The 12,874-nt window shown below is 41.2% G+C and overlaps 1 protein-coding gene and 1 non-coding gene across 2 annotated transcripts in view; both read left to right on the forward strand.

The window, feature by feature from the left end:
* Positions 1–12,874, forward strand: part of LOC109988472 (rho guanine nucleotide exchange factor 17) — a 64,411-nt gene that overhangs the window by 47,381 nt on the left and 4,156 nt on the right. The window contains exons 3-23 of the mRNA XM_020639972.2: positions 1,784–1,966; positions 4,835–4,951; positions 6,159–6,251; positions 6,379–6,555; positions 6,766–6,816; positions 6,980–7,089; positions 7,447–7,532; positions 7,703–7,821; positions 7,919–8,126; positions 8,244–8,317; positions 8,472–8,555; positions 9,612–9,715; positions 10,382–10,500; positions 10,651–10,770; positions 10,854–11,127; positions 11,253–11,339; positions 11,441–11,508; positions 11,720–11,868; positions 11,969–12,143; positions 12,424–12,519; positions 12,637–12,819. Coding sequence (XP_020495628.1) covers positions 1,784–1,966; positions 4,835–4,951; positions 6,159–6,251; positions 6,379–6,555; positions 6,766–6,816; positions 6,980–7,089; positions 7,447–7,532; positions 7,703–7,821; positions 7,919–8,126; positions 8,244–8,317; positions 8,472–8,555; positions 9,612–9,715; positions 10,382–10,500; positions 10,651–10,770; positions 10,854–11,127; positions 11,253–11,339; positions 11,441–11,508; positions 11,720–11,868; positions 11,969–12,143; positions 12,424–12,519; positions 12,637–12,819 — 2,677 coding nt within the window. The remainder of the gene's footprint in view (positions 1–1,783; positions 1,967–4,834; positions 4,952–6,158; positions 6,252–6,378; positions 6,556–6,765; positions 6,817–6,979; positions 7,090–7,446; positions 7,533–7,702; positions 7,822–7,918; positions 8,127–8,243; positions 8,318–8,471; positions 8,556–9,611; positions 9,716–10,381; positions 10,501–10,650; positions 10,771–10,853; positions 11,128–11,252; positions 11,340–11,440; positions 11,509–11,719; positions 11,869–11,968; positions 12,144–12,423; positions 12,520–12,636; positions 12,820–12,874) is intronic.
* Positions 3,499–3,571, forward strand: trnam-cau (transfer RNA methionine (anticodon CAU)). The gene has a single exon. It is a non-coding gene; the product is annotated as a tRNA-Met (tRNA).

Below are 12,874 nucleotides of genomic sequence, written 5' to 3' on the forward strand. Positions count from 1 at the left end.
AGATTACCTTCAGACATCAGGTACAAAAGAAAAAGATAAAATCATTATAAGTAGGGGAAGAAAAGAAGGACAAAAAGGGAACTAATTATTCACAGACAGAACGCTTCCTAATCTGTTTGGCATTTACACCCACATGTCTAACGCCACAGTTATGTCATATCCTTCAGCAATTATGGGTAGCCAAGCGGGGAAATCCATACCCAAATCCTCTGTGTTTTTATTTTGAGGTGGAGATATGAAGATGTGGGAACTTCTACAATATTTCTAACTTTGTGAAAAGAGTTAGAGATATTGTAGAGCAGCAGTATGGCTCTCACCTCATACAAGCAGTTAAGGCAGTAGCTCAGTCTGCAGGGGCCGAGTGTTAACCTACGGTGTTGAAAAATGAAGACAATACGGAAGAGTATGCACGATCCGCTTGAGGCTGGTTCCAAGAGCCCCGGAAGTTACAAACACACCACACTCAAAAATGTTTTTACAGCAGAAATAAACATAGAGCCTGGTACAAAAGATGATTTTGATCTGATTAGTTATTGTCCTCATGGGCACTCACTGTAAAGGGGGTACATTTTATTTGATGAAGTTTAAAGATTATCCATAGTTAGGCGTGTAGCTGACCAGATTGATGGTTTGTCAAGAGGCTTCAAATCCTCCTCAGCTCCAGCTTTCAGCCTGCCGTTAGGTAGACTGAAAGTTAGACTGAGACAGGATTTCCAGCATGGCGGCTGCTGCCGATGAGCCTCCAGAGTCCACTGCAGAAACAGATGGTTGACGTCACTCAGGCTTCGTCCATTTATATTTACAGTCTATGGTAGGGACTTGGGTTGGGAATCATAAGGTAACCAGTTCAAGTCCCACTATGGACCAAAGTATGGAAAGTGGTCTAGTTTCTGGAGAGGCGCCAGGTCACTTCCCGGGTACTGCTGATGTGCCCCTGAGCAAGGCACTGAACCCCCCTCCCCCAACAGCTCAGGAGCATCCATTCCCACTCTGGCATCTCTCCGTTAATGCATTGAGATGTGTGTATTTCAGCCCTATTGTGTTTTCTGCACTATATTCATATTGCATGTTTTCACATGAAACTCACCGACATGCACGATTAGTTTGAAACAAAAATACATGCTTGCGAAATAGAATCTTTTCTTACACGTGTGCCGGGAGTATTGCCGGGCAACAAAATATTTAGAGGCCTTTTCTAATAATAGCAACATGAATGTAGCCTTGTTGTACAGGAGAGGCAGCGAAAGGGAAAAGGGACAAACAGTACTCCTCTCTCCATCTGTTACACAGAAAACACATCTCTCCACCTGCTAAACCTCCCGTCAACACGCATTCATATGTAATTGGGAACATGCTAGTGTAAACAAATATTGAATGTATTATGAATGCAAGAATTCTTAGGGCAATGATGGAAATAGCTGGGGAAAGTTCCTCATTTGGCTTCCACATGAGTGGTATCAGTGTGTTTTATCTAACTATTTCAAATAAAGACTATGAACAAAATGTTGAACTATTCCTCTCTCTCATGGTCCTCTAACTTTTTCTGGACATTTACATTGCATGTTATGTTCCTCATCAGTGGATGAAGTTTGCTCAGTTGTTATTGTGTCACGCCCCTTTAAGAATGCCTGACTGACATTCCCTTCCTGTGTTATGTGAAGGCTAACTAAGCCCCATGACAACTTAGCAACTTACCACCTCCAATCATTTTTTTTTTTTACTAATCCTCATGCAAATGGAAATTATTTGAAATGTATTGAAACTGGTTTTCTTGTCCCTACAGGGCTACATGCGTCCTCTCAAACAGCCAGACGGCGGCTCCATAGTCGACCCTCTGCTCGTGGACGAGATGTTTTACCAGATCCCTGAGATCCTGGAGCACCACGAGCACTTTCTGGAGCAAGTGGCCAACTGCGTCAGCCAATGGAACGACAGACAGACCGTCGGAAACATCCTCATCCAATCGGTGAGTAGAGATGTTGATAAATGACATCAGAGTTGAATATTTTATGTCCTTTGAAGATTACTTAAAGCCAGTGTCACTTTTGATATGACTGTGGTTAGTATCAGTTTGGAGATGAGAATGAATTACATCCATCTTCTCTGGCATTATGTTTAAACATTAAAACACTTGAAAGGGCAATTATAAAACTGTTAAACCTTACACATGGAAGAGAAAACCATCTTCCTATCTAGCTATGGAAATCAGGTTTCTAATCCCCTTCCTATATTTTTGGCTTTTGGAAAAAGAAGTAACTGCAGATTGTAACCAAGTCACTAAAGAGCCCGTCTGCTGTGTTCGATAGCTATCTCTTTCTTTGGTGAAGTATGTGTTAAGCACATGTTAGCATTGTTAGCTTGTGTCTGTGACATGTAAGATAAAAGTGTGAGATACTTAACCTCTGACAGTAAAGTCATCTCTGCACCTCTCTGGAGATCATCTAGCTTGAAAGCAATAGGGCTGCTGATGGATTCAAGAGATGTAGGAGATCCTAAATGTGGTTTTGTGTAACATTATAAACTTAAGTGTTGTAGTGTGTAGTCCTTCATTCAGCCTGAGTCAACGGAAACAAGTTAACTCACATACTAGAGCAGCAAACCATAGAAACAACACTAGAAATTGTTCAAAAAGACCCAGTAACCTTTGCTTCTCTTGTCCTTATTAAACCTCTCTGGTCTATTTGTTTTTATTAGCATTGCAACATAAGATGAGGGCAATGATATGTCTGGAATTTCCGGGAAGATTTAATTTAAAAAAAGTCTTTATTAAGGTCACCTCATTTTATTAGATGCCCTCACAGTGTTTCAACAAGCAGCAGAGGCTGTTTTTTTTATAAAGACTGGGTCTATAGTTGGCAACACTAAACTATCATTTTGTTTTCCCGCTGACCTATTGGCGACCCACTAAACATTTCCCATGACCCACGGGTGCCTCTGAACCGAGACTTTAAAAAGCAGTGCTCTGAAACATCCATGCTCGGCTCAATCTCAGTCTTTGAGAATGCCCAAGTGAAAGAGCTTGTTTTTGAACATAAAGCCAGGGTTTCATTGTAGAAGACGAATCACATATTGTAGGTGCTTCGTAGTCAGACCAGAATGCATTGTGACTCCAGGCTTTGTTTTCCCTGAGTGGGGGGAAGAAAAAAAACTCCTCATTCTGCTTTGCTATGTTAATGCTTTTGTTGTCGCTCACAGCTTGAACGAAAAAGTTTCACAAACCCCTCACAAGAAACACAAACTGTCACACAAGCACCATGCAAGGAAGAGCAGAAAACCACCAAGTGGAAACCAAGCAGGTTATTTTGCACTTTAAAGAAAATACAGGAACAAGATCTGAAATAGCTTCTTACAGAAAGGTGTGTTTTTTTCTGTCTAGTTGCAGATCCTCCACACTGCTCACACAGCCCTCCCTCCCTTCCTGATATGCGGCCTCCCCTCCCCCATCCCGTTCTTGCTCTGCTGCTGCTCTTAAAGCTGAAGCAGCTGCACATCCTGCAGGCCTCGTTGGCGCAGTAGGCAGCGCGTCAGTCTCATAATCTGAAGGTCGTGAGTTCGAGCCTCACACGGGGCAGTGTTTTGTTCCAGTGTTTGCTGTAAAAATAAAAATCCACAGAGCAGTCGTATGCTTTTATAGGAAATGTCTGTGTGAAGTGTTAAGCATTTGACATGTGTGTGTCTGTCTTCTCTTTCTGCTTTTTTAAGGCTTTAATGTACACAATGTCTAGCATCATTAGTCGTGTTTTACTTTACCACGACTGCATTTGCATTTTAGGTTCAAGGATCATTTTTATTCATGCGTCCAGGAAGTAAAAGTATTCCAAACCCATATCAACCGGCCCCTTTGACAAAAGATATGAACACAGGAAATAAAAGCTTAATACAATGGATTAAACATATTTATATCTTTAACTATACTCCTAACAGAAACCTTCAAAATGTGTCAGATAAGGGTTCAACAATATTGTGAAACTAGATCAAAAATAAATGACATAAGAAAACGTTCTACTTCTTTTATTCTTATTTTTTAGCTCTGTCTCTGTTCGTCCCCTGTCCTCCAATCATAGAAAGAAAACAGGTCAACAAGTATCATCTGTGTTTGTGTGTGTGTTTTTGTTTGTTTGTGTGAAAGTAGAACACAGAACAGAAATAGTCTCTTACATTATGTTCAATAGCAGCAAAAACAAATAAAAATAAACTACCTACACCGAGAATTATGAAATCATCTCTCTTTTAATGTAACATGTTACTAAATGTTATTTAATGGGAGAAATGTAACACATGGAGCACATTTACTTGAAGTTCTTTCTCTCTCTTTTCTCATTTCCTGACTGTTTCACCAAATGTAAACATTCAGCTGAGAATACAGAAACATGTTCACAACAAGTTGAGCAATCCATGTGTTTGATAAACAGTCCCAAAGCCAAACGTGTTATATTTAAAATGTGACCTTTTAAAATGCCAAAAACAACGAAAGGCAACAAAGCAACACATTTAAGAGCTAGAACCAATCATTATACTTGAAAAGGACTGAAATGGTAAATAAAGAAACACATTATTGTCTCTTTTCTGTCAATCAACTCTCTGACTAACTGTTTTAGCTGTAAAAGCTGCATAAAGCTTCTACCAACACCTCACATATATTACTTTTCATAATGTGATGTAAGGCAAATTTCTCTAGTGGCAATAAAGGTTTCATTCATTCATTCATTCATTCATTCATAGGTTACTCAAGGTCAACGAAAGCTCATGTCACAGAAAGAAACAACTGATGCAGAGACCTTCACTTGAACATGTCCTTTTCATGTCCTTTTCCTGTTCATCTTCTTTTCTGCAGTTCTCCAAAGAGGCTCTAGCTAATATGTATTCAGCGTACATTGACAACTTTCTCAATGCCAAAGATGCAGTGAGGATTGCCAAGGAGGCCAAGCCAGCCTTTCACAAGTTTCTGGAGGTGAGTTTTGGACTGAGTCACAGGATGTCCTGTTTGGCTGTGTTTGTGTTTGTGTTTGTGTTTGTGTTTGTGTTTGTGTTTGTGCGGAAATCCTAGAACCAGACTAGAATGTTTGAATCCATCTTTGAGCGTTTTAAAAATTAGTGCTGCTACTTCGTCCGGCTAATGTCAAGTCTGACAAGTGCTTTGTCGTCTCTATTTGTCAGTTTTATTTTTGTGTGATATAATATTTGTACGCTTCCTGTTTTGCATGCTGCCATGACTCTTGAATATTCTTTCCCTGCAGGAACCAGACTTTAGAATCAGTTTAAGTGTGTGTGGTTATGTCTCTAATGAAGAACAGAAATGAATTCATACACAATGCTTTAACATAGGGACAAAGAAACTACAAGAGCTCCCTTCAAATAGTTTTTCTCTAGATGTTCTGTTTTTTATATACCGTGAGGATCTAAAGTGTAACCACAATGTCAGTTTCTATTTAATTGTATCTCCTCTTTTAGATTAACATGTTTTTGTTCCCCTTTTTATTTAACTGTAAGTAAAAACTTTGTTGGGAAGTTTCCTACAAACACTCTCTTTAAAGCTATTGGATGAGGGAAATTAGACATAAATACCAGGACATATTTAAGCAACATGTCCAATTTAATTTTGCTTTGCTGTTCACTGTTTTATGCCATCAGAATGTTTTACATGTGTTTTTTAACCTGAGCTCAATGCTAGAAAGAGATTTTTCACATGGAACCACTCTGCCATCTTGTGGTAAAGAGAAGAAGTGCAACACAGACCTGAGTTTAGAGTAACCTATTTTCAGTACCACTGATTTTCTCCTTCTCATAACCATTGGTGTAGTGCAGGGTATTCGCAGGTATACAGAGTATACCCACTTATTTTTCAGTCTCCATCGAGTATACCTTCTTCTAAATGCCCTCTGATTCACACCAATGATTGAATGACAAAAACCGTGGTGTGCTGCCATTTTTTTCCCCAGGATGGTGAAGGAATGACTCTCCCTCATCCCTGCTCTGTCACTAATTGACTTATATGCACTTACTAAATATTCAAAAGGAGTCTTACATGTCACTGTTTATAACAGAGGCAGCTGATCCTCTGCTGGACGAGCCACTTCAAAAAAGAGAGTATGCCGACTTCTTTAGGCACCACTACACCACTGCTCATAACCATTCTCTTCCTTCTTTCATTGCACCAGCAAAACATGCGAGAGAACAAGGAGAAACAGGCTCTGGGGGATCTGATGATCAAACCGGTCCAGAGGATTCCTCGATATGAGCTGCTGGTTAAGGTGACATATCACAAAAACTAAATTCCAACACTTTCTTTATAAGTTAACCTTGTGTTAAGTGGAAGACGCTCATGTAACAGGAGGTACATATATTTAAATTTGTATCATTTTTTTTTTTTTTTTCTAGGATCTGCTGAAGCACACCTCAGAAGATCACCCGGACCACTCGTACCTGCTGGACGCCCAGAGGGACATCAAGCGGCTGGCAGAGAAGATCAACAAGGGCCGTCGCTCGGCTGAGGAGGCAGAACGGGAGGCGAGGGTTATCCAGGAGATCGAGGCGCACATAGAGGGAGTCGAACATGTGAGAGTTTTATTTATAGAAAGATTCTCATCTGCTTAGTGCTGATTTCTGCCTTTGTCTTATAAAGTTGATAAAGGTTTTGACGAAGTCTTGCAGAATTTATTAGGCTTTTAAATTGATAAACTCTGAAGAGTTAAAGGCATTCAGTCCACAGTTGTCTTTTATGGAATGGAATTGATGATCACCTCAATCTGTTTATGTTTGTGTTAGATTCTCAACCCCCAGAGGAAGTTCTTGAGACAGGAAATGGTCATGGAGGCGGTAAGATACACAGTGCAATTCTTTTCTTTTTTTTATACTCTAAAAAAAGAGATATTGTTGAAGTAAACTTTTTATAGATACAGCTTCAATTGTTGTGATGATGTCATGGACACTTAGTATGGAGTTGTTGAGCTCTTCTTCTTTTCCTTCCCTCTCTGTGTAGAAAACTGTCGGAGGGAAAAAAGACCGTTCTCTTTTCCTCTTCAGCGATCTGATCATCTGCACCACTCTCAAGAGGAAGTCCGGCTCATTGAGACGCAGCTCCATGAGCCTGTATGCAATCCACAAACAAACACACACACACACACACACACACACACACACACACACACACACACACACACACACACACACACACACACACACACACACACACACACACACACACACACACACACACACACACACACACACACACACACACACACACATAAACACATAAACACACGTAAACACACTGACAGAGAGGAAAATCAAACACAGTAATATAATTTCCAGACCACACTGCCCCCTGGTGTTAAAAAACAGACATTCAATGTTTAATAAAATGAAATCCTTTATAAAAAATGTCTCCATTTGTCCTTTGCCTCTGTCTTTCTGTCTTCTCATTTGTTGCTCTCTCACTGACAGATACTCAGCTGCGAGTATGATTGACACTTCCAGTAAATACAAGTTCCTGTGGAAGCTTCCCCTGGAAGACGTGGAGGTGGTAAAAAGTAAGGCACCTTCAGACCACATAAGTACATACATCCAACTGATTGCAAGGGGAAAGAAAACAGGCTGCCTTGTCATTTTTTCCTCACATGACTCTGGAGATGAAGGAGTCTCTTAAATATTTATGTTCTTTGCCTTCAGAAGTTTTCTTAATCAAACCTTTCTGCATCAGGCTCAACTCAGGCAACCAACAAGGAGAGCATCCAGAAGATGATCAGTCGACTAGACGAGGATCTCGGCACTCTGGGTCAGATCAGCAAACTTTCAGAGAACCTCAGCTTCCCGCACCAGGTACTGCATTGGTCTTTCATGTTGTCTGTTCCGTGAAGTTGTAAAAAAAACATCTGAAGGTTTTGATGTTTTTCGTGTCCCTTTCTTGTTCTCGCAGTCCCTGGACGAGGTGATAAAGGATCTGATGGCGTCTGTGCACAGGGAGCTGTCAGAGAAGCAGTGTCTGGCCTTCAGTATGACCTGCCTGCCCACGAAGATGGAGTTCACCACGGCCTCCGCTGAGAGCAGCTTTGTCTTTGAGTTCAGCTCACCGGACACACGGTCCCACTTTGAACAGGCTTTTGAAGAAGCCAAGAAGAAGCTAGGTCAGTTAAAAATGCATGATGTAATTTAATGTGCTCAAGCAAGGTACATAGGAAAGAGAGAGATGCCTAGAGCTGCTTTATTTACGCGTACAACTGCCATTATGTCTTTGTGTGCAGCGATGAATAAAGACCAGTGGGATCCAGAGTTTCTGAAGGCCATTCCTATCATGAAGACACGTAGTGGGATGCAGGTGAGAGCAGCAGAGGAAACCTGGTGTATAACTTCTGTATTTATGAAGTTATAGACAGGATTCATGTCTGTCGTTTAAACCCTAGGTCTACATTGAGACATCTTTTCACATCTACAAAATTCATATTCACTTAAATGTTGATTCTTGTGTCCAGTTTTCATGTGCGTCTCCCAGTCACAGCTGTCCCGACAGTGGCTGTGAAGTGTGGGTGTGTAACAGCGATGGATACGTTGGACAGGTAGGAAAAACACTGTACATTTAATTCAATTTAACCAGGTTGGTCCCATTGAGATTAAGAACCTCTTTTCCAAATGGAGACCTGGCCAAGACAAGTCAGCAGCAAAAAACACAAGGTTACAGACAGAGACACAGGGGGAGACAAAGTACAATTTACAAAACACTCACATTTGCATTAAAAGAGAACCATCTATTAGTCAAATCTGGGAGTAGTTCAAGCAGGCAAGGTTAAACAATCGCCATCCTATAGATTCCTTCCATGTCTTCTCATTTTAGATTTAAAAACATTAAAGGACACCATGTCCTTGATTTTGAAGTCCTTCTGCAACAGATTCCAGACTGAGGGTGCAGAAAACCTAAAAGCTCTTTACCCAACTTCTGTCTGAGCATTTGGGTCAGAGAGCATGAAGAGGTCCTCAGAACGCAAAGAATACACTCCAGTACTGTTCTGCATGATAAAAACACTCACTGTAGTTAGTGTGGGAGCAGAACAAGAATTGAAGAACAAGTATGAGCGTAGGGGTCACCAGAGCAGGCCATCCTACATGAGAGTACAACTCACAATGGTGAGTCTGTGCTTTACAGTTTGTTATGAACCTCAAGGATGCATGGTAAGCAGTATCAGTCATATGGAGACACTGAGAGGAGGCGTGCATGTACAAAAAACATCACCATAGTCTAAAACAGGTCAAAAAAAAAAGTTGCAGCAACAAGATGTTTTTTTTTATTAATAGAAGTTTTAGTTTTAGCCACATATTTTTCACCAGGCACATCACATGTGGTTTAAAATTAAAAGATTCATCAATTAAAACACCCAGGTCTTTGTAAGAATTTACAGCCTTCAACAGCGACCACCACAGGTGCATTTAGTGACCTGGTCTTTCAGTTGGTAAAGAACATAAACTTGTTGTTATCTGCATTTGAACTTTCAGCTCATGCAGTGTATTCTGGTTCACAAAATAACAGAGGTGTTATATTAGTTTTTTTTTTTTAAAGCAAAGTTTGAATTCTGCAAAAATTGGCTGATGTGTTGATCGTGGCTTCTTGTTCTCTTCAGGTGTGTCTGTTGAACATTAAAGATGAGCCCACAGTGGAGGCCTGCATCGCTGTCTGCTCGGCAAGGATCATATGTATCGCTGCTGTACCGGGACTCAAGGGAAGGTCGGTATTTTGTGTTTGTGTATTTGTATTAACACACAGAGGATGACTTTGGAGGCCTGAGCTACAGTGTGGTTGAAGGCTTGAACTCAAACAGCACATAGATACACATACAACTGTAGTGCTTGTGTTAATCATCTTCATACTCCTCTAAGTCATACACAGGTACTATTAGACTGCACAGAGTAAGTGGTTATGTCTGAATAAAAGGCAGTCCACAAAAATAAAACACATTCTGTTTTAGTAGTAAAAACACCAGTGACAGAGTAAAGGTCCTTCAATAAGATTGAAGAAAACCTGCATTGTAATGTAATAAATCAATCAATCATTATTAATCTTAATGACTTTATTAGATAAATCACTTACAATGACATTAAGTTCACTATAATTACATTAAGTCATTTTATGAAAAAGAAGGTTGAAGTAGAGGTTGGATCCTATTTCTGTCTGTAGATATCCAAAAGGTTCAAGTTTAGCAATGTGATGAGCTGGTCCAGTGTAGACAGTCTGAATTGAAATGTAATTATATAGAAAAAACAGCAAGTAGAGCTGGAATATCAAACATAAACTTCTGTTGAAAGATTTGTTGCCTCTAACTGGTTTGCTGACAATGTTCCTGATTTCCTCCTATTATACTCTGCCTTCAACCCATCCTTTTTCTCTCCTCAGGGAGCGTGGATCAGAGGCCACCTTTGCTCCTACCTCCACAGCGCCTGGTCACACCCAGCAGCAGCACCTCCACATATCGATCTCTCATTCTTCTCTGGAGCTGACAGAGCAACCTGCAGGTTGGTCCATGAAGGTTTTTAAACTTGACAGACAGCAGGAGTTACGAATTCAAATACTATCAAATATTACACTTAATTGACTTGTATTCTACTGCTTTTCTATGTACTGCTATTTTATGTAAACTGATGATGTGATCAATTGATTTCCAGTATCAGGGGCGGAGCTTGTTCCTTTCGACAGTGATGACACAGACGACGAGGACTCCCCCAGCCCTTCCTCCACTCTGCAGAGTCAGGCCAGTCACTCCACCGTATCATCCAGCTATGGCAGTGAGTAAAAACACACATGTAACCTTCAGCCTCACACACAAGTTCACAAACTTGACATACTAACATCGTTTCCCCTCTCCAAGATGACGAGGGTCCGAGCTCCAAGGACATGGCTACAGAGACCACCAGCAGCGAGGAGGAGCAGGAGTTCCCTGTGGCCAGCTCCTATGGGACTCAAGGGATGATGTTGGGGGTTGGAGGAGGAGGAGGTCGCACACACACGGAGAGCCCCATGGACGGACGCGCCATGCGCCGCTCCTCTCGGGGCTCGTTCACAAGGGCGAGCCTGGAAGACCTGCTCAGCATTGACCCGGAGGCCTACCAGAGCTCAGTGTGGCTGGGCACTGAGGATGGATGGTGAGTAATGCCCCCAAAAACACATAGTGCAGTATAGCCTAATCTATTTTTGTGTTTAAATATTAAACGCCTGTTGTTTTACTCTTTAATTACTAAACTTCTTTTAACACTTCTGGTTCTGTTAGCATCCATGTGTACCAATCCTCAGACAACATCCGGAACCGTAAAAACAGCATGAAGATGCAGCACTCAGCCTCCATCCTCTGTATACTGTGAGTCGCTGCGCTTGCCACAAGTTTGCCTTTAAAAATGATGACACTGGATTAAGTATTTTATTTAAAGACAATTCAATTTTTTTTTTTTCATCCTGCAGGTATTTGGATAACAAAGTTTTTGTGTCCTTGGCCAATGGAGAGGTGATTGTCTATCAAAGAGAAGCAGGTAAGCTCGAAGTGAGAGGTGATTGGTTCCTTGGTCTATTCTGCATCCATTTGGAGTGCTGATAATTAATTAATTATTTGACATTGCATTTTTAAAAGTTTTAAATTTACATTTATAAGTCTTCTACCCTCGTCAAATACAAGAACACATCATTGATTTATGTTTCTGTTTTCTTTGTATCTTCCATTAAAATCTGTCTCTCAATCTGCAGGTAGTTTCTGGGACCCTCAGTCCTCCCAGACATTAGTTCTGGGCACACCAAGCAGCCCTGTCACCAAAATGGTTCCTGTGGGAGGAAAGCTGTGGTGTGGCTCCCAGAACAGAGTCCTTATTATCAACACAACTACACTGGTACAAGAGGTAGGTGGACACATGGACAGATGTATGTCCAGGTGAATTAATGAAGAGCCAAACAGACCAGTCAGTGTGTTTCTTTCATCTCGCCCCTTTTTCTCTTCAGCACTGGTTCCAGGTGGGTTCAGACAGCAGCCGGTGTGTGACCTGCTTGGTGGCGTACGGTCAGGGTGTGTGGTTGGCATTGCAGGGCAGCGCTCAGGTCAAACTGTACCACACTCAGACCTTGGAGAGCCTGACAGAGGTGGACGTGGCGCCTGCTGTGCATAAGATGCTTGCAGGTAAAAAACACAAAGAGAATATGAGCACCTGCAGGTTGTAAGTGTTACATACAGAAATACACATAGATAGATAGATAGATAGATAGATAGATGTTATACAATGTAAGCCTGGACAAAGCTTATTAGTGAAGCTATTTGCCTTTACGCAGTCCTCATCCAGATTTTTTAATTTGTCAATGCTCAGTCTTTTTCCCTGTACCTTCTAATCTCTATCTATTCATTACCCTTACCACTGTCTCTTCCCCTGATCTCCTTTGTATTCTCTCTTTTCTCCATTCAGGTGCAGATGCAATCATCAGACAGCACAAGGCCGCCTGTCTGAGAATCACAGCACTGCTGGCCTGTAAGGATCTGCTTTGGATCGGCACTAGTGCAGGTACAAGCACTTTTTTTTTTTAATTTGTTATTTTAGCATTTAAAATTTGACAAAGATCATTGTAGGATTTTCAACAACAAAAAAAAGTCAGGTTTTAAAGCAGGTGTTCTTCTGCAGGGGTGGTCCTTACGCTGGCAATCCCAACAGTGAGCTCAGGAACTGGGGCTGGGACACTGAAAACCCCCCTGTCGCCTATGGGCTCAGCTCATGGACACACAGGCCACGTTCGTTTCTTGACGTCAATTGAACTACCAGAAGGGTTTGATATGAACTTCCCTCCTACAGTTGCTGACTCCACAGGTAGTCTTTTTTTTTTGTGAACTTGTGTCTGCTTGAACTGAATAAAAGTTACTTT

This window comes from Labrus bergylta, chromosome 11 (genome assembly GCF_963930695.1).
Source record: "Labrus bergylta chromosome 11, fLabBer1.1, whole genome shotgun sequence".
In the NCBI taxonomy this organism is placed as follows: Eukaryota; Metazoa; Chordata; class Actinopteri; order Labriformes; family Labridae; genus Labrus; species Labrus bergylta.